We start from the raw sequence: 26682 nt of genomic DNA on the forward strand, positions 1-26682 counted from the left end.
AGAAAGCGGTGGACCATAATATTTTCCATCGTCTTTAAAGTCAATCGCCTGCAGTTTCCGTCCAGCCTTCGAACAGGTTCTAGAAGATGATTGACTGAAGTAGTGACGCATGACGTTGGGAGCTGACCGAAAGGAACGGAGTTTGAGTAAAATGAGGTGGCGAATGATGGGTATGACGTAATGACGTCATTCCCCTCTTTCCTTCCCTTGTGATCGTCCAATTTAGCGCAGTCTAAATGAAATCTTGCGTTATTGAGAAATGTGTCAACAGATTCCAAAACGCATCTATATAAACCAAAACATCACTCGAATCTTCTTGGCCCCACTTGATAGCAAATAGGAATCACACCACATACCCAGCACTCTTCCAGTCACTACCTAAATTATCAATCACCACTTACACAATGGGACTCTTCGGATCATCAGACCCTACCGTCAAGGCCGAGAAGGCTATCGCCAAAGGTAAGTCCGCACAACATCGCCTGGTGATCGTCAGCGCCGCGGCAGCTTTACGCGATGCGAGGTGATCGTTTGCCACCGATACGACATCAGTTCAAGGTGTTGACCAATATGTAATCCCATCGCAGAGGCTAAAGTAGAGGACAAACACCTACGACAAGCTGAAAAGGATCTGGCCCACGCTGAAAAATCAGAAGCCAAGGCCGCCAAGGCTGAGACTAAGGCTCACAGTGCGCAAGAGAAGGCCGCCAGGGTAGAACAGAAAGCTGCTGCGGCATTGTCAAAGGCTACACACAGTGAGTCGATGAACTCTCCGCGAGTCCACCACTGTCCTCTTTATCTTCAGTCTCCCATCATCTTCTTCCGATCCATCTTCTCCGTATATCGAGATGGAATATGCTAACCGAATGACCTACTGGCAACAGAACATGACGATACTGTCAATCACGCCAACGCTGCCGTGAACGATGCCAATAAGACCACTAGCGAGCATCAACGTATAGCTCAAGAAGTAGCGCAGAAGAAGGCTGCCCTCGAGAACTTGACTCAGCAAGTCAGTATCCCATCTTTCATTCTCTCATAGACCCCAAAGACAAAAAATTCCACTCCTTTAATCGCTTTTCCACAAGGTAGTGTCTCGCTGACTTCGATCGGTTCTGTACAGCATCACCAACACGAGCAGAGCCGAGACTCCAAATTGAAGGAACTTCATGCTCAACCAGCTGCTACCGCTGCCAACGTTACCAACGATCTTCGAACCGGTGAACACGTCACACCGCAAGGTGGCGTTGGGCAACACCACGCTGGAGGCGCATTGGACCAAACTCAAGCTAATGCCGCCGGTGTTCACGCTGGAACCGGAGCTACTGGTGAGGCTGGCTTTGCAGCTTCAGGTGCACCAGGTACAGGTGCTACTAGCGCCGGATACGGAGGAGAGCAAGCTGCTCCGGGCGGTTTGACAGAAGGGCAACGAACTGCCAATGCCGTCAAGCATATGTAGAGGGGCGGGTGATTTATCTAGATCAAGTATAATTTTGTAGTTCGATGTGCATGTAGCGATTAAGCTGTACTCGAGTGTCTCCTTGCAACAAAGCCCGACGGCATTGCTGGCATCGAGAGTCAAACGATGCTTGTGAAGCGGAGTATCGGACTAAGTGAAGCACCTGTCGCTGAACGACTCGTGATGATGTAAAGACAATATTTGTTGCATATGATGTTCCGTGAATCATAACAAAGCTACATTAACTATATACTAGTTATACCAATTCGTCAACCCATTTGAGCGAAATGTTTTTGTTTGTGTTTGGACCTTATCCGACTGTGATCCGGGTAAGAGAAACATAATCAAGAGATGATTCATGCTATTTAAGCCTTCTCGACCTGCTCGTAGATGTCTTTGGATTCGTATCTCTCCTCCTCGGCCTTTGGCTCGTAGCCAAGGGCACCTACAGCGGCAGGAGGGATGGCACCACCAGCAGCGGCTTCGACCTCTCGCTCGATGTCGGAAGTGGCTGGTACACCGAATCGTCTACCATCTTGGTTCCAAATGTATACGGCCCAGAGAGCGATGTAGACGAAACATGGGACGACGAGGTAGTACGAGGTTCGGGTGGAGAACTTGTCGGCGATAGCACCTTGGATAGGGGGGAAGACGGCACCACCGGATACACCCATGACCAATAAGGCGGCGGCTCTTCGGGTGTGTCGACCAAGACCGGAGGTACCAAGTACGAAGATACATGGGTACATGATGGATTCGAAGAACATGACCAGCATCAAGCAAACGACACCGCTCATACCGTGGAGGGATCCGATCAAGAGGGAGAGCAAGGCGCAGGCGACGGCGTAGATGCAAAGCAGGACCGGGGCGGAGATGATGGAGAGGAGGGCGGTACCAACGAATCGACCGACGGTGAAGATGATCAAAGCGTAAGAGAGTAATTGTGAACCTCTAGTATCGGCGATGTGGGCGTTCTCGTAAGTGTAGTTGAGGAAGAAAGAACCGATGGTCACCTGGGCACCGACGTAGAGGAACTGAGCGACGAAACCGGTGATGGCTCTGTATTGCTTGTAGAAGGGCTTGGCAGCTTGAGTGTCGGCACCGTGAGCTTCGGCAAGAGCCTCAGCCTCGGCTTGCAGAGCTTCTTCGGAAACTTCGGGCAATTTGGTGAGGATGAAAGCGAGGGCGACGAGCATACCCATACCGGATACGGCGAGGTATACCCATTGTACATTGTTGAGGTTGTCGCTGTTTCCGTCGGAGAAGAAGTATTTAGAGGCGATGAGAGGTCCGGTGAAAGAAGCGACACCATTGAACGATTGGGAGAATTGCAATCGGAAGTTGGCGACGTTGTGAGGGGGCATAACGGAGACGTAAGAGTTGGCAGCGACTTCCAAGGTGGCAAGACCACAAGCGATCACAGCGGTACAGATGACGAAACCACCGAAGATCGCTTGAGGGTTCTTGGTGTTGACGGAGAATTTGGCGACTGGCCAGAAAAGAATGGCACCCAAGGAGTAGAGCGAGAGACCCATGATGATGGCTGTCTTGTATCCTCGTCGTTTCAACACTTCACCAGCGACAGGGGAGAAACTGAAGTGGCAGTCAGGTCAGTAATGGGCAGGATGAAAAGGGAGTCAAGTGGCACTCACGCAAAGTAACCAATACCGAAGTAAGCGACCTGAAGACCGGTGGATTGAAGCTTGGTGATACCCAATACATTTTGGAAGTGCTTGTTGAGCACATCAAGGAGACCGTAGGCGAAACCCCACAAGAAGAAGAGGGAAGTGACGAGGATGAAAGCCCAAACTACGAAGGTGTGACGTATCAGTATTGAGGTATCTAAGAGGGACAAGATGCTGCTCACGATATTCCCGTCTGATAAAACCATGTCGGAGTGGATTACCACCACTGCCGCCAGCGACTACTGCACCGCCTGCCATTGTGATTGTTGTGTGAGGTGTTTGGTGTGAGGGGAATGGAGAGTAAAAGGGGGAAGAGATGGATTGAAGAGGCGTTCAGATAAAGTAATAGGTTGATTGTGGGGATGAGAATATATTTTCTGGTAAGGAAAACTTGCCCCTCTTTATACCTTTTTCTCTCTGAGCAAGATCATCATGGTGACCCCTCCTTTCGGTGTCCCATTTTGGCACATCGTCGCGCGATGCGCTGGACCCATGGGGCAATACCGCGTTTCTTTTTCGGTTAGACCACAAATCATCTTTTCTTTCTTTGCTTTTTCCCAGGAACTGATCTAAAAATCGGGGCCTGCAAGGGGGAAGACCCGTGACGGTAAATGGAAAATGACAGGAATTACGACCTCCGAGAAACAGGTACCGTTTCAATGAGCAAAGAGGCGTCGATCTCCCGGCGGGATGGGTTCCTCGTCTTCCTCTGGCATCGTGCCTTCGCTAGTGCAGGTGCACTCTACTGGGGCACGAGGGTGATTTGGGGCGAACGAGAAACAGGGTTTCAACGAGGGGAAGAGAAAAAAAGTAACGGGAAGGTACAGGTCATTATGGGATTACGTACTACCCTTCTAACCCTCTGTTGACTGCGGCATTGGAACCAAACGGTAATGCCGCCGGAGAGTCGTGCGTGTAAAGTTCACGTACCTCACGTACAACAGACGATTTGGTATTGAAATTTGGTTTTTCTCGAGTCGGATTTGGTATTCTAAAAATACGTACTACCGTATTTAAAGACCTCGACTTGAAAAATTACTGGAAACAGTGAAAATCAATACCCTGATGGGGTTTTCCAGTAAACCGTTACCGCCGGCTTTTTCACACCGAGACCGATCGGGACCCCTAGATCCCGCAGAGGAGATGTTCGGCAGCACCCAAATTTGTCTTACATACCTCGCTTAACAGTTGTTTACACCAGACTATTGAGAGTGGAGGCTGCGAAGGGGGCAGGGAATCGAAGAATTCTTTTTGTCTTGCATCATGCAGAGTACGTGCTCTTGCGATCTGCAAATTGAAAATGTCGATCAAAGGATTAGTCAGTACTAGTACATACGATCAATCGATATAATTTACTATGATCCCATGGCGAGCTCTCTTCAGGTGACCTTCATACTGGTCTAGCCGCTCCTGCCAAGCTTAGTATTTGTGCAGACCGAGAAAGAAAAGCAGCCCAACGGTTGATCAGACACTATTTTTCCGGGAAGGGCAGGAAGGGGAAAAAACACAGGAACAGACTCACGAGATCTTGCTCAGGTGATCACATAATTGAATTACGTGGGGACAAAAGTCACCTCCACTCCGATCTCGGAGCTCCCTTTTCGTTCCCTTGCCCATGCGAAGAACAGGTAGAAGGCTTGTCGAGTAAGGCTAGAACGCTTTCAGGTCGGCGACTTTTTGTTGCACCTTTTACCGGTGAGTTGTTTTAGAGAGCGATGGCGACAACAAATTCGTAAATGGGCATTTTTGTCAATCCCATGTCAAATAATTGAGCTCGATCCCATGGCAGAGTTGCTCAAAATTGCCAACATGGACTTAGGTCGGAATGTTTTCGCAATGCCAAGTGAGCAAAGCGGCCTAATTGGTTTTTCTCTTTTATGGGTCATCATCTTTGTATGGTAATTGATGCGGTATTGGGCTTGGTAGCAGAGACTCCAGTCGGCCCGTCCTCAACCGTCTTTAAGCTTGATGTACACCACTATGTAGCAGGATTCCGATTGTGCGGAGGTCCTCATAAGATCGTCTACAGCGAAACAGAGTGTTGTGTATAGATGTAGACCTGCATAATGATCCAGTGCGGGTGTGTGTTTCTCATCGCCACGAACCTTCCACTAAGCTGCTCTGGACACGAAGGATGGTCCTCAACACATCGACGTATCTACATACAGGTAGTCTCAATCATAGAACTGAACGGTATACACCAAACGCTTTTGTCATGCCCATGTAGTGGGTGCAATCCTGGCACGGTTGCCGTTTTTTTCACTTTCTCACAGTCTAGCTTGAATCGGCGGAAAGCCATTGCAAGCTTAAGGAAATCTACAAAAAACGGTGACATCCGATGCCATTTCCCGATTGCACCTCATATTTCTGGCGTCGATCGATCTTTGCCCCAGTGGAGACCCATCATAGTGTTTTGACCCATGCGAACCACGTGAGACGGGCGTCATTCATTTCGTTTCCTTGTTTGACCCGAGTCGACATGCATTCGTTAGTCGCCGTGGAGTCTAACCTGATTTGTATCTTGGCCGACCAAATATAGCTTTCTCGCCCCGCCTTTCTAGCTGTGCGCCGAGGCCGTATGCCGGGATGCCGAACGAAAGGTTTGGTCTGAGTTAGGTATAGCCTCATAAGGCAATGAGGTAAGGCTGCACAACCAAATGCAGAACCACGTTTCCACATCATTTTTTGGTTACTGCTTTTCTCTCTTCCCGACTCCAGTGAGAACGTCAGAACCCGGCGATATGCCTAAAAATACTTTATGCTTCTCGTAAGCATCGCCCGTAATCTCTATATACTACTAGCACTGATCTCGATCGTCGACGACTTCTCTGAGGTTCTGCTTGAATGACTAGACGAAAAGATGTCTTACTTCCACTTGAGACGACCTCCCGCACAATACAATTACACTGCACCATGCAGACATTGCAGACTGACGTACGATGACGCTGTGCTGGAATCGCAATTACGCTTCGAATAATGTCATTGCAATCCTGCTGTATGCGTGTACGCAAGAGGTCATTTTGCCCCTCGATCGTGCAGATGTGCAGATTCCATCTATATGCATCATCCAGACGATATATAACCTTTCAAAAGCGGAACAACGAGGATCTTTACGCTTCACTTGAATCACCTCAAACTACTTTGTCTAAGCAGACCAATCCAAAGCAAATCATCTCATCAGAAAACAATAAGAATCAAGATGAAGGTCTCAGTGACTTTAGCAGCTTTACTCGCCGGTGTAGCCTCTGCTACCCCGATCGTGACATCGACCAAGTGGAAGAGATCGGCTTTACAAGGCCTCGATTTTGAGATGTAAGTCGAACTTGCTCTAGAATGTGCAGTTTCCTCCGATCAGATCAGTCAGCTGACTGGGCAGCATCGTGCACGACATACAGTATCAACCTTGCTCGAAATCTCGAATCGCTCGAGTTGAATTACTGGAATCAAGGATTGAAGAACTTCACCGATGACGATTTCAACAATGCAGGATATCAAGGGTTCCGACAATACCTTGAATTGTTCAGAGACCAAGAGATCGCTCATTTCACCGTTCTCAAGTGAGTGATTCATAATTATCCACGCCTCTGAGCGTTCCAATCGTGATGAACTGGTCACTGACGTTTGGTTTCACGTTGCAGCGAAGCGGCCGGTGAAGGTTTCGAGAATTGTACCTACACTTTCCCGGTGACTACACCTTACGACCTCTTGTCGGTCGCGCAAGTAGTTACCACCGTTGGTGAAGGTGCTTTCATCGGTGGTATCGCCAGTGAGTACTAGCGCGGAGACGCTTGTTGTTACGCTGCCCACGCAATTGCTGATCTCCTTGTCCTTTCCTTTCGCCTCGCTAGACCTTACCAACAGTCCCGCTCGACAAACCGGGGGTACGATTATTGGGAACGAAGCCAGACAAAACTCGTTATTGAGACAATTTTTGGGTCTCGATTACTTCAATGGTTAGTTCTGGAATACCTTTCCACTTCTCACTCTCAACTGAACGGCGTGCTGATGTTCGTTCCACTCCCAAATCACCTTGTACAGCCGTCAACTTCGACACTCCCTTGACAGCTTCTCAGGCCTACTCTCTCGCGGCGCCTTTCCTCGATTGCCCATCCTCGAACCCCCCAATCAACTTCCACAAGATCCCTCCTCTCATGGCCAATTTCACATCCGGTGCTACACCTCACTCACCAGGAGACGAGATCAGCATCATGTGGGATTCGTCCTCCGTCTACTTGGGCGACGATGTCCACATCACTTTCTTGGGTGATGTCTACGCTATCGCTCAACCCCTCACCCAGAGCGGCGACGGTATGGGAACCACTACCTTGCCTGAGAACATTAACGGTACTTCCATCTTGGTAGCTACCAACTTCCAAGGAGGTGGACCCATCCCCGACAAGCAGAACTTTGCTATCGGATATGTTGTCGTCGCTTAAAAAGTCAATACTCGTTTGTGAAGGATAGTCAGAAGTCGGAAGTTCCATAACAGAAGAAAGGACATTGAATAATCCCAATGTAGTCATTAGCTTAAATCTCTCGTTATAATCAATCGCGCATGTATAATTATCTCTGTCAGATCTGTGTTTCTCTGCAGGCAGTGGGTTGCTGACAACACTCCGCCGTGAGCGCTTCAATGGTGACAATTTTAGCCCTATTGTGTCCGATGCATACTCCATCCCGCTTAGAGGTAAGGAGGTCCGAGATATCCTCTGAATACAGTGGACAAAGCTTCCACGACTATTGAATTTGAGATGCATTAGCCCCGCAAGTCATAGCAGACGATGAGGACTACTCACCCAATAGCAATACACCACCTCCGGGAGCGAGACGCAATACCTTGGGGGCGAAACCCTTGTACAGTGCTCCGAGACCCTCAGTTCGGGCAACTTGTATAAGAGCGGGGTAAGTCCTGTGATGCCCTCATGATCAGCGCGGGATGTATACCACATGCAGACGGGATCACTTACCACTCCCCGGTACCGTGCAGTTGAATTCTAGACTTGACGACATCGACTATGAGGAGGATATATAAGCTGACATCCCTCACTCCTGCATGCGTATGTAGATGAGAGCTGATCGCGGAAACCCGATCAACTCACAAGGTGTGTTCAAAGCAGTACCGACGAAACCACCGATAGTACCAGCCACCAAGTTGTTCAGCAATTCTCCCTTCTTATCGGTAGCCTTGGGCAATGCCCCCTTGACACCAAAGATAGCACCGAAGTAACCTCCGTTCCACCACCAATGTCTCCAGAAAGTAGCCTCCATACCCTGGTACAGACTAAACGGGATGACCATGTCAGAATCGCGTAGTCCGCCCCGCCACGTATAGCGTCGGAAAGGTAAACTCACCCGAGAGGCCCACTAGTCCTGAAAGAGTGCTTGATGACATCGAAGGGTCCCTTGAAGCTAGAGTTCTTATCCTGCAATCTGATCTTGACCAATTCGAAGGGAGTGACAACGAAAGATTCGGTCGCACCGGCGAAACAACCCGTTATGATTGCTAGCGATTGTGTGTTCTTCCTTTGACCGTTGTTTGTGAAGAACGCCCCCCAAGATGCTATAAGTCAGAAAAATAAGCTGAGATATCGGGTGGTCGATGGCTAATGCAGTAGCGATTTGGTAGCAAAGAGAGGAGTTTAGGAGAGGCTTGAACGAGGGATACTTACAATTACCGGCGACTATAATAGCGGAAGAGTATGAGTTAGCGTGCCTTCCGGTGATTGACGACAGTTGGGAGACGCGCTCACACTTGACAGCTCTCTTGGGCGCCTCCATAAACAACGGCGGGAGGATACCTCTGTACAAACGACCGGGACCTTCTTGAGCTACGATGTTCTTGAAAGTCTGGACCATACCGGTACTGGTCTTAGCGGTGTCGAGCTGTTGTCTGGTCTTGACCACGTCCAGCGGGTAGAGGAGCTAGGTTTGGTATTCACAGCATTAGCGTCAACAGTGTCGCCACAGCAATGCATGACTGACCAGCAATTCGGTACATCCTGTCATGATCTATAGTCAGCTTGGGTTATCTCCAATGGACGATGCGAGAAAGGCTTACCTGCGATAGCTCCGGATGCAAAGGTGTACGCGAAGGGCAAAGCTGTTGACTCGTCATGTCAGCGAGTGCTACGAGTTTTGCAAGACTGACGAGCATGATGTGCTGCAACCGTTGTGACCATCACGCGACACGAGAAGACTACTCACGAAGAGGCTTCTTGAGCTCGGTAACGGGTTTAGTGTTCGCGGCAGCAGCGGACATTTTGGCGAGTATTCTATGGTGTTCTAAATTGTATGAGGAACGAAAGTGAAGAGAACGGAAGAGCTCAAGGAAGGAAGCGAATGAATCAAGCCGGAATCCAACGAAGCGAAGCGATGATGCCAAGTGACAAAAGCAAAAGAAGATTATCTAAACGAGGGTGAGATATCTAATCTGATGGTGATGCTGATGGCACGCAATTTGTTCGTTTTTTGATTCGCAGTGGTAGCAATGAGGCCGGGATATCCTGCCGAGCCCCCGAATTAATCCGGTAAACTCACTTAAGTTCATTCGGCAACACCGCTCGAACCTGGATTTAAATGTCTGACCCGCTTATAGCGGTTCAAAATGTCCGTCCTAGAGCTATATGAATCATGAATATCATGATGATCATAAATTTACTATCAATAGTCATCCAGTCAGACCGTTTGAAGAAGCCTAGGTGATAGTGACGTGAAGGACGAAGCGAAAGGAGAAGTCAATAAAATGAAAAAAGCGTATGCTGCGGGGGATAAATGTATAATGTCCTGCCTTTAGGTATCCGCGAGAGAAAGTTATAATGCTATAAAAGAAGGGCACCAACAACTACATCAACCTAATCATTGTCCTCTTTATCTTCCATCGAGACTCGGAATTGCTCGACCAGCTTCAAAGCTATACAGTAGAACTCGGCGCTGCGGCGCTCTCTACTGATGAAGTGGGAGCATCGGTCGCGACGGGAGAGGTTGCGCTTTCGGTCGTATTGACAGATGGAGTCTGCTCAGTAGAAAGGACGGTCGAGTTGGCAGAAGATGTGATAACTTCTACGCATCCTTGACCGTCGGAAGTGACGGTGAAGCCAGGCTTGCAGGAGTGGACTGTGAGTAGACGATATCAGCTTGGTATTCTTTCGCTAGTCGTAAAGCCGACTTACCATTGCAGCTGCCGATCGCGCAGGATACTGACAATACTCCGGGAATAGCGGTACAGTCAAGACCGGTACTGATCATCGTACTATCAGCTGACACGTCCTCAGGCTAATCAGCCAAGCTGACTCACCCTAATGTGGTACAACCACCACAGGAGTACAAATCCTCTTGAGGTAAGATACTGAACAACGATGATCAGCCTTGACACGATTGAAAGGTTTAATGGGTCAAACCAAGGAGTATCGAACGTACCATTCGTAAGGTGTATCAGCATTTGATTGAGCCAGCTGGACATCAGTCATGGGGGAGACGGGACAGGCCATCTGCTGAGCTGGACATCGAGTCAGATCTTCAGCGGCACCTAGTAGCGGTTGACTAGATCCGTTACCGTCTTCATTCGAGGTGGTAGAAGGGATAGGCTTTTTCTGCATTATCGAATATCAGTCAGATGGGCAAAGGGACAAAGGAGTACGCCTGATCAGAATATCTTATCCGCAGTGAAGCGTGAATACTCACGGCCTTTCGCTTTGCACCTCCACTGACACTAGGAGAAGGTCTAGCGTTCTCCCCGGCCGATGGATGATGTCGCTTGTGGTCCTCATACCATCTTCTAGCGAGGCCCTCTTGGTTGTTCAATGTAGGAGTGGGAAGAGAGATAACGAAGCTGGACAAGGATAGGAGAGAAAGGATAGCGATTTTTGGGAAGATCATCGTGATTATGTTTCTTTTGTTTTTGGCTTTGAAAATCCGCGTTTGGGAGGCAAGCTGGTTGTTCTATCGGTCTATGAGGAACGTTGGATATAGGCTGTCGGGAGTGGCAAGACTATAATGATGATGTAAGATTGTACAGAGGGCGAGGAGATTGGAGGGAGAAGGTAGGGCGTGCGATACCAGATATCTGGGACAGTGTTGGTTTTTAAATGAATGTCTGAAGTTGATTTACGGACTTGAGGTATCCTTTACTGAGATCTGTAAGAATACAAGGATGAGATCGATGGGAAGGAAAAAGGGGAAAGAATGGCAAATGGTGGAATAGAACAAAAGTATGCAAAGGATATATATGATACAACGTGAAGACCCATGGACCACCCAACCCCTCTTCTTCTCATCGAGATCAAGAAAGGATAGCGCACATACCATCACGGTCAAGGATTTTGACCCTCTTCGTGCGTCCGTCCAGCGTGGGGACAAGCAGGGCAAGAGGACGGGATTGCAATGATGATGAAACCCCCTTTTAAAGACTTTCAACACCGTTAAATCATCCAACTCTTTCCCTTACCTCACTCTCCGCCAAAGCAGGAGTCGAGAACGACCTGCAGCTGGACAGCTATGGATAAGTTGTACATCGCCCCCCAGGTACAGCAAAGAGTGCTCGTGCATACAACATTCAACATACGATTCTTGGCGCCCAAAGGAAGGGAATGAAGACAGGCACTTTTATGTTGATCACATACCGGTCTAATGCCGGACTAATCACACTCATACACATACTGAAGACTGCAAACTCCAGACTCAGAGATGGGATGTGCCGTGTGGTGAGGATGGGTCCGAGCGCGTTTCATAAAGGATGATTGACTGCACTAAGCAAGTCCGCCTCAAGGTGAAGATCAAACTAGCTTGGTTCCTTGGGCGTTGTACCGGTCGTACCGAGATTCTGGACAAAGGAGATCAATCGCACTGTAGTAGACCCGATACTGTCAAGCATGGGGGAGTCATTCAAAAAGTGGGACTACAAGCGGAATGGAGGAGACAAACATGAAACCCCGTCTCGCAATTGATGCGCCATTGTTCTTTGATGTACTGAGCATGCACGTAACGTCCTGGCAGTTTGATAGGTATGACGAGGGAAAAGCAGTTGCGCGAATGTTCCATCAAGCATCCGAGGAGGCGTGAATGCAGGGCCCTGTGTTATGGTCGTCATGCAGGCGGTCAGTGCGTTGTTGATTGACGTAAGAAGTTTGTCTCGGAAAAAGCCATTTTCCGATCATGTAGACAGGCACAAAACGATCAAAGCGTGTTTCAGATTTTCAAGTCTAAGATTTGTGGCCTTTTGTCTGTTTACGACTCGACCGAGGTAATCGGATTCGATTGTTTTCTCGTATGCCGTTCAGATCCACTACATTCAACAGGAAGATGGACAGTTGAGAAGTGCATATCAACAGTACAATGGCAGTACGATGGCAGATGTACGAGCTCGATGGGCATGAAGCAAACGTTGATGATTGGAGTAAGTCCGCGGTGTCTTGTTCATCCTACTACATACGTTTTGCAGAGGTATGAAAGGTATTTAATCGTCCTCATATATCGTTCGCTGTCATTCAAATTGACACTGAGAGTAGCTGACTACACCTCGAAGTGGGGAGACGAAGCGATTTTTTCACACTGCGCTCTCCCGCTAAGTCGGTATCGCCGCTAGTTCCGCAACCTGGCACAGCTCGACGAAAAGGATGGGATACAGCAGCCAGGTTGGAAAAACCAGGATGGCCAGCCGCGCAGACGTATAGCACCAGCCCAAAGCTCAAAGTAGGAGAAAATGATGGCGAAGCGTTACAAGTGGCGGAACGCAATTGGTGGAACAGCGAGATTTTTTCCCGAAGGGAAAAAATCGAGCGCTTCCTGGTAGGTCCCCCAGACTTCTAGAGCAGCTGGAATAAGCTCAAATCTCCCATTCTGGCACTGTGGTGTAGTTGGTTATCTAACGTTTCCGCAAAAATATTTTCAGATCATTTGGCTTCTTCATCATTTTGACTTCTTCACTTTCTTCCTGATTTTCTTGTCGAGCGCTTCCTGGTAGGTCCCCCAGACTTCTAGAGCAGCTGAAATAAGCTCAAATCTCCCATTCTGGCACTGTGGTGTAGTTGGTTATCACGTTTCCTTTACATATCGAACTTTGTGAGCGGAAAAGGTCAAGGGTTCGAGCCCCTTCGGAGTCATATCTTTTGTTGCTTCACCAGACGAACAATGTTTTTTTTTTTTCTTCCCATACTTTCGCGTTGTCTGCTTGTTTGGTCATGCATGCATACGCATGCAGGCCATACACACAGCAGTGTACATAGTATGCATGTGGATTACAAGGCATATGCATGAGACGTGTGCCATTTGTGCTGTGTCAACTGAATTGGTCATTGAGCGTCGGATGATGAATTTCTTCTCTGGAGGCTGCTTTGCCTTGTTGACGACTTTGGACGCGAGTCGTGCGCTTAGACGGCGAAGTATGCAAGCCACACGAGTTGCCTGACTGACATGAGCACATGGGAGAGTGTATTTGATGCATTCTATGGTATCGAAATATGAAAGGTATATACATATGCACAGATGTTGTTTCGAGTACGAGTACGAGGCGAAGTTAAGCTTCTCCATCTTCCACTAATTCCCCACAAACAATGTATTTCCTCTCGAAATGCTCGTGCCATCCCCTCATGTTCTCGCTAAGCATCTGCATAAGCTGTTGCACTTGAGAATGCATGAGTTGAAAACTTACATCTCGGCTTTAGTCAAGTCTGAAAGTGTATCGAGCGGCTGATCCGTCGGCCTGAGCATGTCTGGAGAAAAACCATCAGCTCCGAAACAGGTCAATTATACATATACGTCAAGCTTACCCAGTTCGAAAGACTGCTTTGCCATTCCCCTTGATGCGTCACGACCTGCAAAGTTTCCGTATACTCCGTCTACATCGATGGTCAGTCAGCTAGGGGTCTGCCCCTAGTTTCGCCTCGTTTCGTCCGCATTTCGCCTTGCCCTCGACCTCAGCCCCAGCCGTCCTCCCCTCCCTCGGCCCTCCGCATTGTCTCTTTCCCGTTCCCGCTCCTGTTCTGATCCTCCCTCTGTTCCCCAATCCTCCTCCTTTGTGCCAGGCGTCCACTGCCCCACTCCAAATCCGCCTGTCCCCTCATCCCTAATCCGCTGGTTGTCGTGCCACACCGGTCGGCTCTACCCCTTCTCCACCCCTGCCCGCCCTGATCTTACCATGCCACATCTCAATCCGCCCAAGATACATCCTAGCCTAGACTCGCCATGATACATCAACTCACCAGGCCCGTAGAAACTCTTGCCAGCAGTCACATCGAAGACCGTCCTCTCGCCCCACTTCCCGTCCGGGCCCACCCTCAGAATAGCCAACAGGATCCGCTGACCGCCCTTCTTCAAGCCTGTACCATCATATTCCAGCAATTCGGTCGCCGTGTATCTTCTCTGACAGATAATGTCTGGGTGTTTTGACGGTAACCAATTATATACTTGTTCCGAGTACGTGCTTGCTGCCGGCGTCTGTTTAAGTGGATGAGGGACAATCAAGCGAAATACAAGATACAGAATCGGAGGGATAAGTAAGATATTTAAAGGATTTGAGAAAGACATTTTGCCTTCCTTCGCGTTGCCTCGCTTCAACTTAGCTCTGAGCAGAATGAAGTCATGCGATACATCCAACTCAGCTGCGCGATATGAAAAGAACGTCGCGTTACCTCGGCTTGAGCGGTAAAACCGGGGCAGAGTGACGAATGCGATGATGAATCAGAGTAAAATGGGGACCTCCGCTTAAATTCACCTACGCTTTCGGCTGTTTATTTTGGTTCAGCGGTACAGTCGTGTATTCTTGTATCCTTACATCCTCCCATTTCCATTGATTCAACCGTCCACGTATCGAAAATAAGATATCCTATACCCAAAAACCGCTCGCCAATAACCGTCATTAGTTGCAATCCACCCTTGAGCCGATTAGTTACGCGAAACAGCCGAATTAGAGGCAAATCAACTCGATGATGTATACCCGAGTGTCTAGTGGAGTGGGATCATCCTCGATGGGTATGGTCTTGAGACGAGGCCCCCAAGGGCTCAGGCTACAACACGGGGTCGGAAGCATACCTGCCAGACGTGAGTCTATAAGTAAACGCCGGGCCAGGCTTCGGGAACGCATAGCTGATTATGGCTACAACAGAGCAACAAATATATGCCAATGCTCTGGGTAATACCTTCTCGAACCGAGCATTTTCATCAACTCTGCCTATCCCCTTACGAAACCTCTCTATAAGTCAGCAGACCCGATTATACCCCGCATTCAGCCGATCAGTATCCACTCAACCTCATTCCTCCAGTGATTCAAGCAAAGCTCCTCCACCATTCCCAATCACTACCAACCCTCAATCACCCCAGAACATCCATGACCCGCCTCTGGGAACCCCTCCACCGCTTCCGCCAACTCCTCTCAATGCTCTTCCGCCGAAAGCGCTGGATCTTGCCAAGGCTGAAGAGGAGAAAGAGGTAGCGGAAAAGAAGGAGAAGGAGAAGAAGAAACCGACAGGACCATTACCAGCCAGAGTATGGGCAGTCATCAAGAAAGAAGCAGCTCATTATTGGTCAGGAACCAAATTGCTCGGACAAGAGATCAGAATCAGCTCGAAGCTGCAATGGAAAGTGCTCAATGGAGGAACTCTGACGAGAAGAGAAAGACGACAGGTAAGTTGCCTTGACGTATCAAGCAGGAAATGCATTATTGACTCATGCTGAACGTATCGATGACCTCCCTGAATAGCTTCGTCGTACTACGACAGATCTGCTTCGTCTTATCCCCTTCTTACCCTTCGTGATAGTCCCATTCATGGAGCTGCTTCTGCCTGTAGCCTTGAAGCTCTTCCCTAACATGTTGCCATCAACCTTTGAAGGGGAATTTGCGGCCGTAAGTCAAATGCGCACTCCGTACTGCGTCTTTAGGCTGACCGCGGAATCCCGGGAAACCAGAGCGAGAAACAGAGAAAATTATTGAAAGTCCGTATTGAGATGGCCAAGTTCCTTCAAGAGACTGTCAGGGAGTCAGGACTCAAAGCGGATAGTGTGGTGAAGAGTGATGAATTCAAAGAGTTCTTCAGGAAGGTATGTCTTCATTTCCAATGCTCGAGTGTTCACTTTGTTTCGGAACTGATCTGATTTGGGTTCTCAGGTGCGATCTACTGGGGAAACGCCTTCCCAGACCGACGTTGTCAGAGTCGCAAAGCTATTCCACGATGATATCACTTTGGATAATTTGTCCAGACCTCAATTGGTATCGATGTGTCGATACATGAATATCAACGCGTTCGGTACGGATAATTTCTTGAAACACCAAATTCGAAGCAAGTTGGAGAAAGTCAGAGTCGATGACATGGTAAGCACTTAACCATTCAGGTAGCAAGACAGTGTCCTGATTGGTGTCGGTGTTGCTGTAGATGATCCACGCGGAAGGTGTTGATTCGCTTTCAACGAAAGAATTGCAATCCGCTTGTCAATCTCGTGGTATTCGATTCCAAGGTGTTTCTCCGGCCCGATTACGAGAAGAGCTCGAGCAGTGGATTGAATTGCACTACACCAACGGCATCTCGGGTGTGTTGCTGGTTCTGAGTAGAGCATTCAACTTCGAACAAAAGGGCGAGAACGTCATGGAGAGTTTGGTCACCACTCTCAGTAGTCTACCTGAGAACTTGGTAAGCTATTACTTCCAGGTGTAGCAGGATTAGCGTCGGCTGATTGTGTCCCTTGACCAGCTTAACGAAGCGGAACTCAACGTCTCAGACGAAGCTTCATACAAGCAGAAACTCGAGGTCTTGCAACAACAACAAGAACTCATCGAGGATGAAGCTGATCAAGAGAAGGTAAGTCTTATCGGAACTATCCTTTTTTGGTTCTGGCCCTAACTATTTGATCAACTATAGGAAGAGCAAGAAGCCCGAAAGGAAGAGAAAGAACGTAAAGAAGCCGAGGAAGCCGCTAAGAGAGAAGAGGAAGAGGCAGCCAAGAAAGCCGCTGCTGAGGCTTCTGGTAAGGCTGAGCAACCTGCAATTGCAGCAGCCGAGGAGGTCAAGGAGCAATCGAAACCCCAAGATGACGCTCGAATGACGAAAGAACAGTTAGGCGAATTAGCTGAGGCTTTGAGTATCCTTACTGCGAAGAGCAGTATCGTGAAAGAGCGAGACGAACTCAAGTCGTTGTTAGAGGACAACTTGCTTTCTGAAGCTGAGTCTAAAGAACGACAAGAAGAAGGTGCGACCGTAGCTGTATCCAAACGAGTCAGGAAGATGATCCAGACTATCGATACACAACTGGAGAAGTACGACGAGAAGGTCGGATCTTCGTTGAATGTCATTGAGACTGGTCCTCATGGACAGATCGCGCTTGCCGACTTGAAAAAGGCGCTAGGTGTGATCAAGCATAAACCGTCGGACGAGATCATTGAAGGTTTAGGTAAGAAGTTGGATGTTGATCAAGATGGATTTGTTGTGAGTCTCCGACCTGTTAAGAACGTGAGATCGTAATTGACGAGGATTACAGGAACTGGATCATGTTATTGAGCTCACGCAAGATCATGGCCTGGGTATATTGCTTGAAGACGAGGAGGCCAGGAATATACTTGACAAAGGATCGGATATAAGACATAGCAAAGACGTCAAAGAGCTGAAGTGAGCACCTTGACAGTGTAACAGTGTGAATAAGCTTCTGACTGACAACCCTTTTTACAGACCCAAGAGGGAAGACATCCTTCAAGAATAGAAAGGGGGAAGAGAGGCAAATAGACGAATCATCCATCATATTAACTTTGTGCACTTTTCAACATACACCTTCATCCATGCATTGTTTCTTACTAAGCGATCAGTATGCTAATCAGTCGAGATATGCGCTGCGAAAGTTGCAGATGCTCTGTCGTCTTTTGCTATACATGCTCGATGCTCCGTTGTTATATGCGAGCAGAGATAAAGAGAAAATCCCCTTTAGATTGATGACGTCGCATATTGTGCTTGGTACCAAAATTTGATGCACGCGCCACCGCACAACGGGACAGTGCGAAAAGTTGTCAATTCACCCATTCTCAGACCGTCGTAGGTGAGAATTGTCAGTTTTGTGCAAGTGCATGTGCATCCATCATCGATACATACATACAACTGTTACACCTTCACTCATAGACACCTTTCTTGTAGAGCTTGACGCTGTGTGAAACCTACAACAAGCGATAAACCATCCTTGATCGTTCCGGCAGATTTTCCATCCAACCGATTTTGTCTTTGTCATTCGTCACTCGCGTGAACGCTATATCCGGTGAAACCCCTTACTTCATTCAGTAGACTCCCACAACTTCTGACTCGGTCCCGGGACCAGTACAACCCACACTTCTTCGGGAAGGGACGGCCCCCTATATCTCTCGAAGTCATCCATGCTTGCATACAACACCAATTGAAGTCTTGAGGAGTACCAACAACCTTGGCCTAAAGACACAATGGGGCTTTTGCCCCTATTACCCTCACCGCCTTTATCGACCACTCCCGGTTCAGAAGCAGACGTCCTCCTGCAGCCGGAAGCTGGTCCGTCCAAATTACCCCAGACACAGTCACAATCAAACCTGCAGCTACATCTACAATCGAAACGAGATCAGGATACAGTGGTGACTCCCCCTACATCCCCATTAGCTGTACCTTTGTTGGGCACTCGCAAGCGGAAACGTCGTAATGGAGCTCATCTAGAAGATGCAGAGTCTACGCATTCTGGTACGACTTCAGACGGCGACTTCTTACCCTCTCCAGCACCTTCAGCGTCGACCTCAGCTTCGGCCTCGACCCCGGGCGGTCCGACTGGAGGAACAAGGGCTCTCAGGGGTGGAGGGAAAAGGCAATCTGCCAAGGCAAGAAAACAGTCTCATGCTGCAAATCAGGCATTACCAAATTCGCAGGAATCCTCCTACTCTGCGACTACCAACACGGGTAGAGCCCGTAAACATCAATCTGGCGGAGAAGGTGGAGCAGGAAGTAGACGGACAACCCGATCGAAAGCCAAAAGAGCGTTCAGCCCCTCAGATCTGGTCACGACTTCCCTAGAGGAGATAGCGATCGAGGAAGCAGCGGTGAAAGCGGAAATAGCTAGATTGGGCTTGGCATTGAGGGATGTTAAGGGAGATGGGAATTGCTTGTTTAGAGTTCTGTCCGACCAGGGATTTGGTGGAGAGGTGAGTTGAATACATCTGGGTACCCTTATTATCCGTCGTGGCGAACGAAAAGCTGATCATGCCGACCATGTTCGTAGAAACGGCACAATGAGATACGCAGACTTGTATGCGATTATCTAGAGACCCATAAAGATGTGATGGAGGGCTTCGTTGTGCCCTTCATGAAGGATGGTGAAGGGTATGAAGGATATGTCACCCGCATGAGACAACTGAGTAAGCTTGCATCCTCATGAACCCACGACGATAGACATGCTGACCACCTACATGGTGTGATAGAGCAATTCGGCTCGCACATAGAGATACAAGCTGCTGCGAGAGTATTCAAGCGGAATATCCGGGTGGTCATGTCAACAGTGAGTCAGCTATAAGAAAGGCACTGGACTTAGCGTCAATGAACTGACAATAATCATACTTGATGTAGACGTCTTTCACTATTCCGTGGCAGACCGAAGCTACAACTTACCGCGATCCACCCGAAACCCCTTCACCCGCTGACGTTGGTCCTGTACCGCTCACTCCTTCCCACCGAACTCGCTCAAAGACCATTCATACGCCCCATGCTCCTTCCATCTCTCTCCCCGAGTCCCTGCCATCTGTAGGGGAGGACCGCTCGATGCTATGGCTAGCGTTGTTCTCACAAGCAGAGCACTTTCAGTCGATTCGCCGGATGGGCGATCGAGAACATGGTCCAGCAGAAATTGAGGATAGGTTATCCATACCCCATGCAAGGGATGTCTCGGAAGCTGCTCGAAGGGAGCGAGGCGAATTAGTAGACGACAAGAAAACGAAGACCCCTCTCTCACTTTCTTCCAAAATCAGTCAAGTTCTGAACAGCCTGCCGCCCGATCATGGTATATCGCCTGCAAACGCTGAAAACATCCTCGGCCGGACCCATGGTGATATCGGCGAAGCAGTCGAGCTTCTACTGGACGACATCAATCAAGAGAAAGAAACCGCAACAGGCGTCGGCAGTGAATCGGGCTCAAGTGATCATGTTGAACAAATGCTACTTTCTCCGAATCCCAATCAATACGACGCCACTACTACCCTTCTACGGATATCTCATGCCCAATCCATCGCGCAACTTAGATCAAAGACGCCTGATAGTCCAAGCAACACAGCAACTACTTCTACCGAATCCCGATCGCATTCCAGATCGCGGTCGAATAGCGGTGCGTCCACACAGTCTGGAAATACAAGTCAAACGGAAGCATTTGACGACTCTTCGGCGGGAAATACGAGTAATTTGAGTAAAGGCATAAAGGACATGACGGTCGATAGCCATACTCCATCTTCAGGGCAGAATGGCGCAGTCACCGGCGTGTCTCCCGATGCTCGTAGGTCGAGGGTACGTCCTGGTCCGGAAGGCGAAAGACGACGCTCGGCTAGATTAGGTACAGTCGGAGTTGGAGCATGGTGAGTTGCGTCTGACCCTGTCTGTATCTGTACTTGACAACAGAGATTGGATGTTGACATTGATCTTGTAATCCTTATAACACAGATCATACGCATATTGTGGTCGTCGATCCATCGATACATCATCTGTAGACTGCAAATTCAGTGTCAAGAATAACAATAATTAACAGCAATAACAAGTATAGAAAAAGGAAATGGTTGTACTGTATCGCAAAAGTCACGTCAAGTCAAGTCACGTCACGCATCTTTAGCATCTTCTCTTTCGTCATTCTTGATTCTTGCACAAGTCTCATCATCATGCATTTCAATGGTTCTCACATCAATAGACGCTATCAGGCACTCGATCAATCGCATACCTTCGTGCAGCTGAGTCCACTGCACGTATCGCGAAGATCCGCGCTTTCAACTGTAATGGTGAAGGATAAAACAGCTTGCACCTTCGTACCTCGCCCTCCCCTCTTCTCCTCTGCCTCCCTCCACTTCCGCCCCTTTTCGCCTTTCCTCCCTCCCTACACCCCCCCTTTTCGCTCCTGCTCCTTGCTCCTTGCTCCTTGCTCCTTCTCCCTCATCCCCCCTCTCAGTCCGTTCTTCCCGCGGCCCGCACACGCCCCCCCTCCCTCTTCGACCCCCGGTCCTCCATCAATCCTCCTATCTCGCCCTTTACCCGTCCCTTCAACGTTCTATCCGCCCTGCTCTCTTCTTCCTCGTTCGATATTCGTTGTCTCCCCACTCCTGTCCCCGTCCCTTTGCCTCTCCCCTTCCCTACTCTTCTCCTATATTTGCATCTTCTGACTCCATACCATCGTCTACCTCTTCTGCCTCTGTTCCCGCCTCATGCGAAGGTGTAGACCAGATTAGCGTTTTGTTTTAAGTCACGTGATCGCTTAAAAAACCCGCAAAATCGCTCGGATGCAGAAAAGTCAAATTTGATTTGGCGTGGGTGGCCTTGAGCTGAACAATCGAGAAGCCTACGTCTCCCTAAAATTGTATCAGTCATCTTTATCTTACTCGTGCTTAAAACTAATGCTTCGGATACCGGAAACAGTAGGTATATCCCACGAGGTAATCTGCACCGCGGCCGAGATGCGCAGTGAATGATCAGACGCAGAACACAGACTTCGCTAATGTTCTGAATTTTGACTGATTCACTACTCAAAAAAGCATTTACTCATGAGTCCACGTATACCAGCTGAATTTGATTATTGCTATCAAGCTTACGAACAAGCGATCTATATCCTTGATTATGACGACAATTAATGATCGTTGCTCGTTCACAAGCGATTTGACCCGCGGTATTCATTGTGGATCACTAGTACTACTCTACTGACCGGAATGAACTAAAGCTAATTCGGGATTTGTCAGCGTACGATCCTACGCTATAGGCAACGACGAAAAGAAGCCTACGAAGACTCTTTTGGAGTCGAAAATCTTTGCCTAGTATCTACCTACATGTTCTGAGGCCATTCTCAAACCGAGCATACGTCATGGACTTCCGTGTATATAAAGAACTCCTCAGAACTGGAAATGCAATCTCTTCTCCTCGACAATAATCATCTCACCTACTGCAATCTCACTATAATTCCAATATCTTGCTATCTCACCACCTGACAAACACCTATTCCAAACCAAATACACCTGTGACAATGGCCAAAGCAGCACGAGCTCGTGAGCAAGGATTCCTCTCAATTGCTTCGGTCCTATGCTAATGAAAAGTATAAATAGCTGGAAGGGAAGAGAAAACCGCTCGACCTCGATTCTCCCTTAAGAGCGTCTTCTCCACTGGCCGACAAACATTCTGGGCCCTCTTCTTCATCTTATGGTTTTGTCTCGACGTCGCTCAGCTTGGTCTTGTATCTCAACAACTCCATAAATACGGAAATCAAACTGCCAGTTATCCCACGGGAGAATTCTACCATGCTCTTGGATTACTCCTCTTCACTTGTATAATCGGTCTCCTCTTCTGCCTTTTCCACTGGTCTGTAGGATTGACCCTCTACCTGCCTATCTTCCTCGCTTTCGGCGTATGGTGGGGTACCGGTGCTGGTATTTTCTACGCCACTCCCTTCGGACACGGACTCCAGTGTAAACACACTTCGGACCCTTCCAGGTTCCCGGCCAACTGGGTGCCCTTCTTGGGTGAATGCTCTAGAATCACTGCAATTGAAGGTTTGGCTTGGGCTATGTGTAAGTCTTCAGTCGTTGTTATCTTCTCGTCCTCTTTATCCGGCGATTGTATCGATCTGACTGTCAGCCGCTCTGGAATAGTCGCATTGTCCGTCATTGGTCTGTTCTTCGCTTTCTTCGACAAGTTCTCGCTCCACTCCAAGAGATCGAGTGCTTATGACAAAGCCGAAGAGGGACACGCTCAAATCCCAGAGAAGCACTAAACAGCAAGGTTACCGTTGCTCGTCATCCCCCGATATCATCGAGCGCAAGCTCTATCCCAGAATATAGCTTTATAATTTCACACAATCTTATAATGACACTTCCACTAAGCAAATATGAATCTATAATATGCATACAATACAAGTCAAAATCGTTGCGGCGTCGTTAGATATCGTGTTTTAGATAATCGGTATCGAGGTTTGAGCCTTCTAACAGCTGCATCCACCACCCGTCCAGCTCTCCTCCTCCAGCCGGATAGGCTCGGTTTTGCGCGTAGGAGCGGCTGTTGATTTCGAGTATAGTGTGGGTGTAGCCAGGATCTGACATGTAGACAAGTCAGCCCACAAGAGAAGCAGAATGCCAAAGCATCCTCGGTTCCGACTTACTCGTCTGACTAATTCCTCAAACGCTTCCGGCACCCCCAGTCTCGTCTTCGCCGAGCATTCTGATCAGACTAACGGTGAGCATTGCTCGAACAATGCATCATGTTACACGAGACTCACCTATGAACAGTGCTCCCATTCTCTCAGCGAATGCCTTCCCTTCTTCCGTTGTGACTTGCCTCGAGAATTCCTACATGTCTAGTCAGCTCAGCGCAGACCTCTTGATGATGCCAACAGCTGACCTTGTCCACCTTGTTGCCAACTATCATCTTGACAACGCCCTCTCCGCAATAAGTGTCTATCTCCTTGAACCACTTGAGCAGCTCGTCGAATGTCGGCCGCGACGATACATCATACACTGTTTGCGGCAATTGCTATCAGCCGAGAGCGGATTATCATTGGACTGGCTGAGTAACTTACCCAATACTACACCTTGAGCCCCTCTATAATAGCTCGAAGTTAAGGTCCGAAATCGTTCTTGACCGGCTGTATCCTGATGAGGAGTCATGCTGGGCTTCAGCGCTGGGCACGAAATTACAGATCGACATGATATCCTTTCCTCACCCAGACCGATAACTTGTATTTCTTCCCGTCTAATTCTATGCTTTTCACCTTGAAGTCTACACCTATAGTCGCCGCTGTCTCCTCGTCCGTCAGAAACTCATTGTCCGTAAACCGCAATAGTAGTGACGATTTGCCTAATGTCCAGCAGCTGGGTTAGCCTTTTCAACGGTCCAGGCATTGAGAGGGATGACTCACCGACACTGGAGTTTCCAATGAGCAGCAGCTTGAGATTCAGATTAGGTTGCACAGTTGAGCTCATCACGGCTCTATACTCCCTCTGTCCGCTCAACTCGTTTCTGAGCTCTTACGTGCAACCAGGCAAATGGCAAGAAAGTGTCGGAAGGTGATCATGCATCGTCATAATCACGCATAGACCATCGACCATAAACAAATGAAGCCGGTATCAATTGACCGTGCCTTGAGTGGCAAAAACATGATACTCTAGGCGGCAAGCAGATCCGTGTTCACTCTATATGGATGGACATGCATAACACACGAGATAACTATTTTATAGCATACCACGCTCTCTAGCTTCTCTAAGTGCTCTCCCTCTTGGCCCAGCTTCATGAATCACATCGCTCCACATCGCCTGGCTATCGGAACTTGACATGCTCATTCTCGAACTCGACCGCGAGTAATAGGGCGATTCCGGCCGGCATTTATGGCTTATGGCAGGTTGTCTGCTTAGTGACGATTTTCGGTCTTTCGCCATGGGTAGTGTAGCCAAGACCGATAAAGCATTGGCTCGTACATCTGCCATTCTATGGTCAAGCAACCAAGTAGTCAATGTCAGTTCACTTTCTCGGGTTCCAGTAGAGGTATGAACGTACCGTAAGCGGTATGCGGGCGGTGTGAGACCTTTCCCAAAGGTGTTATTGACGTGATTGGAGCACAGAACAGCAATGACGATGTTGAGGAAATGAAAGCCCAGTACACTGAAAGCGGCTGTTGCGAATTTGTGAAGATTCTCCCGTTCAAATTGCATCCATCTCGATTTGCAACCTGGTAAAGTGGTACGAGGGTAACACCTTGTGGAATAGGTTGCATCGTCTGCGTCACTCGCTCGTCAGCGAGATTCGGAATATGACGACAGTCGAGCTCACGAAGAGGGTTGTAGTATCCGCAGCATCTCAACGAATTTTGAATGGTCAGACGCTCTTGATCATCCAAGAATTGACTCCAGGCTTGATTCAATTTCCTTTCCAGCTGTAGAGAGCCACGCTTGTAGGATGTATACCCAACCAGACACATGGAAAGCACTATTGGCCATAAAAGCAGATTGTAGAACGCCAAGATGGGTCTTGAGTTGAGCAAGACACCGGTGAAACCTATGAAACCAGTAAAGATGCACAACAGTGACGCAAGGGTGAGGACTGCAGTTGTCGTTAGCAGCGTAATCCAGAGAGGGACTGGGTGATAGCTTACAGATTACGATGTCCGGATCAGCGACCATAGTCACGTCGCTATGTGGATTGACTGTTCGATCAGCGTCGTATTGAATCGAGATTGACTCACCTCGTCCAAGAATCAGTAGGGCCCAAATCAATCCAGCTACTCCGTACGCGAATACCTGAAGTTTCAGCTTTGTATGGCAACTACTTCTACTCACAGTCATCACCGACAATAGCAATATCCACTTGAATCCTGTCCATCTCTCCCTTTTTCCCTTGGCGGCATCCTGCACATGCCTAGGCGCCGGAAATTTGTCCGTGAGCTTCTCACTGATGTCCCGATTCGACACTTTGCCTATCTCGCCTTGGTCCTTGTAAAAAGCGGAGGGGTAAAACGGGACTGCTAAGGTCGAAGTTGACGAGATTGAGCTTCGGGAAGTAGCGAAAGAAATGATAGATCGACTGGATAATGCGGGAGAAGAAGGAGCTGCAGTGGATGGTGGCCGGCGGGAGAAAGCGAATGGGTTCTTTAGGGATTTCAAACTTGATAAAACGCTATTTGGTCTACTTTGATTATCGGGTCTTGCTTCGGTCTCACGAGGTGTTCTTGGACTGGAAGACCCAATTGTACTTTCCCCTGTGTATCTTCCTGAACCACTCGATCTTGAAGATATGATACTTGGAGGTCCACCTCTAGTCTTCCGAATGTCTAAAGGTAGAGGAGGCACAGGTCTATCTCTACCGTCTATCCCGGGGAATAATGTCGACTCGAAATATTTTCCTCTGCTCGCCCTTTCGCTATTTGAGTACGACTTTGGATCGGTTCGATGCCTCTTCAGGGCCGCTAAGGATTCAGCTGATTCAGCTGATATACTTCCACCCTCGTCGTTCGACTTGGATCGCGATGGTTTAGGTGCATGGCGAGTCCCCTGAATCGGACTGTGTGGGCCATAGTCGTTGTTGGCAGAAGGGACGAGTCTTATGGTTGGATTCGGATAATCTTGTGCAGCCAAAAGCGGCGATGGACGTTGATACCTTTCAAGCACATCATTATACCCTAGACCAAGATTCCGTCCATGGTTAGACTGGCTCCCAGTACTGATGTACGGTGACAGGAGACCTGGAGAATAGGGGATATCTATATCGAGGTGAGGTATAGGCGAGTTGGGATTGGGCGATCTTCGTCGAAGACCAGCGTTGTCGTAAGACATTTTGGTATAGATTCAGCTTCGAGACCAGTGATGACAATCCGATGCATGGCGGCATTTGGGAACAT

General features: G+C 48.6%; 12 protein-coding genes and 1 non-coding gene across 13 annotated transcripts; 7 read left to right on the forward strand and 6 right to left on the reverse strand.

Annotated features, from left to right (window-relative positions):
• Positions 1–404: 404 nt before the first annotated feature.
• Positions 405–1459, forward strand: I303_101154 (uncharacterized protein; the record flags this gene model as incomplete). Its single annotated transcript, XM_018404523.1, has 4 exons — positions 405–462; positions 588–755; positions 885–1012; positions 1124–1459. 4 exons carry the CDS (start codon positions 405–407, stop codon positions 1457–1459), a joined length of 690 nt encoding a protein of 229 aa, XP_018267177.1.
• A 365-nt stretch (positions 1460–1824) lies between these two features.
• On the reverse strand, positions 1825–3402 carry I303_101155 (uncharacterized protein; the record flags this gene model as incomplete). Its single annotated transcript, XM_018404524.1, has 3 exons — positions 1825–3052; positions 3112–3268; positions 3327–3402. The coding sequence occupies 3 exons, from the start codon at positions 3400–3402 to the stop codon at positions 1825–1827; spliced, it is 1461 nt and encodes a 486-aa protein (XP_018267178.1).
• Positions 3403–6343: 2941 nt separating this feature from the next.
• On the forward strand, positions 6344–7580 carry I303_101156 (uncharacterized protein; the record flags this gene model as incomplete). The annotated part of the gene is made up of 5 exons (XM_018404525.1): positions 6344–6456; positions 6540–6701; positions 6783–6910; positions 6993–7097; positions 7183–7580. 5 exons carry the CDS (start codon positions 6344–6346, stop codon positions 7578–7580), a joined length of 906 nt encoding a protein of 301 aa, XP_018267179.1.
• A 245-nt stretch (positions 7581–7825) lies between these two features.
• On the reverse strand, positions 7826–9403 carry I303_101157 (uncharacterized protein; the record flags this gene model as incomplete). Its single annotated transcript, XM_065968279.1, has 10 exons — positions 7826–7881; positions 7941–8053; positions 8112–8157; positions 8244–8425; positions 8497–8704; positions 8814–8825; positions 8895–9066; positions 9127–9143; positions 9203–9244; positions 9349–9403. The coding sequence occupies 10 exons, from the start codon at positions 9401–9403 to the stop codon at positions 7826–7828; spliced, it is 903 nt and encodes a 300-aa protein (XP_065824351.1).
• Positions 9404–10054: 651 nt separating this feature from the next.
• I303_101158 (uncharacterized protein) lies at positions 10055–11019 on the reverse strand (the record flags this gene model as incomplete). The annotated part of the gene is made up of 5 exons (XM_018404527.1): positions 10055–10257; positions 10314–10381; positions 10439–10489; positions 10561–10733; positions 10825–11019. The coding sequence occupies 5 exons, from the start codon at positions 11017–11019 to the stop codon at positions 10055–10057; spliced, it is 690 nt and encodes a 229-aa protein (XP_018267181.1).
• Positions 11020–12474: 1455 nt separating this feature from the next.
• Positions 12475–12948, forward strand: I303_101159 (uncharacterized protein; the record flags this gene model as incomplete). The annotated part of the gene is made up of 2 exons (XM_018404528.1): positions 12475–12535; positions 12665–12948. The coding sequence occupies 2 exons, from the start codon at positions 12475–12477 to the stop codon at positions 12946–12948; spliced, it is 345 nt and encodes a 114-aa protein (XP_018267182.1).
• A 203-nt stretch (positions 12949–13151) lies between these two features.
• On the forward strand, positions 13152–13241 carry I303_101160. Its single transcript has one exon. It is a non-coding gene; the product is annotated as a tRNA-Val (tRNA).
• Positions 13242–13654: 413 nt separating this feature from the next.
• On the reverse strand, positions 13655–14664 carry I303_101161 (uncharacterized protein; the record flags this gene model as incomplete). The annotated part of the gene is made up of 4 exons (XM_018404529.1): positions 13655–13736; positions 13790–13850; positions 13908–13976; positions 14340–14664. The coding sequence occupies 4 exons, from the start codon at positions 14662–14664 to the stop codon at positions 13655–13657; spliced, it is 537 nt and encodes a 178-aa protein (XP_018267183.1).
• Positions 14665–15062: 398 nt separating this feature from the next.
• I303_101162 (uncharacterized protein) lies at positions 15063–17823 on the forward strand (the record flags this gene model as incomplete). Its single annotated transcript, XM_018404530.2, has 10 exons — positions 15063–15177; positions 15242–15759; positions 15836–15979; positions 16042–16173; positions 16241–16444; positions 16506–16760; positions 16821–16928; positions 16989–17552; positions 17605–17732; positions 17793–17823. 10 exons carry the CDS (start codon positions 15063–15065, stop codon positions 17821–17823), a joined length of 2199 nt encoding a protein of 732 aa, XP_018267184.2.
• Positions 17824–18544: 721 nt separating this feature from the next.
• Positions 18545–20687, forward strand: I303_101163 (uncharacterized protein; the record flags this gene model as incomplete). The annotated part of the gene is made up of 4 exons (XM_018404531.1): positions 18545–19267; positions 19345–19480; positions 19544–19620; positions 19689–20687. The coding sequence occupies 4 exons, from the start codon at positions 18545–18547 to the stop codon at positions 20685–20687; spliced, it is 1935 nt and encodes a 644-aa protein (XP_018267185.1).
• A 1639-nt stretch (positions 20688–22326) lies between these two features.
• Positions 22327–23070, forward strand: I303_101164 (uncharacterized protein; the record flags this gene model as incomplete). The annotated part of the gene is made up of 3 exons (XM_018404532.1): positions 22327–22348; positions 22406–22867; positions 22949–23070. The coding sequence occupies 3 exons, from the start codon at positions 22327–22329 to the stop codon at positions 23068–23070; spliced, it is 606 nt and encodes a 201-aa protein (XP_018267186.1).
• Positions 23071–23277: 207 nt separating this feature from the next.
• On the reverse strand, positions 23278–24274 carry I303_101165 (uncharacterized protein; the record flags this gene model as incomplete). Its single annotated transcript, XM_018404533.1, has 7 exons — positions 23278–23388; positions 23455–23513; positions 23572–23641; positions 23694–23809; positions 23872–23944; positions 24016–24149; positions 24211–24274. 7 exons carry the CDS (start codon positions 24272–24274, stop codon positions 23278–23280), a joined length of 627 nt encoding a protein of 208 aa, XP_018267187.1.
• A 249-nt stretch (positions 24275–24523) lies between these two features.
• Positions 24524–26617, reverse strand: I303_101166 (uncharacterized protein; the record flags this gene model as incomplete). The annotated part of the gene is made up of 4 exons (XM_065968280.1): positions 24524–24776; positions 24846–25065; positions 25119–25388; positions 25441–26617. The coding sequence occupies 4 exons, from the start codon at positions 26615–26617 to the stop codon at positions 24524–24526; spliced, it is 1920 nt and encodes a 639-aa protein (XP_065824352.1).
• Between the last annotated feature and the right edge of the window lie 65 nt (positions 26618–26682).

This window comes from Kwoniella dejecticola, chromosome 1 (assembly GCF_000512565.2).
Source record: "Kwoniella dejecticola CBS 10117 chromosome 1, complete sequence".
Classification (NCBI taxonomy): domain Eukaryota; kingdom Fungi; phylum Basidiomycota; class Tremellomycetes; order Tremellales; family Cryptococcaceae; genus Kwoniella; species Kwoniella dejecticola.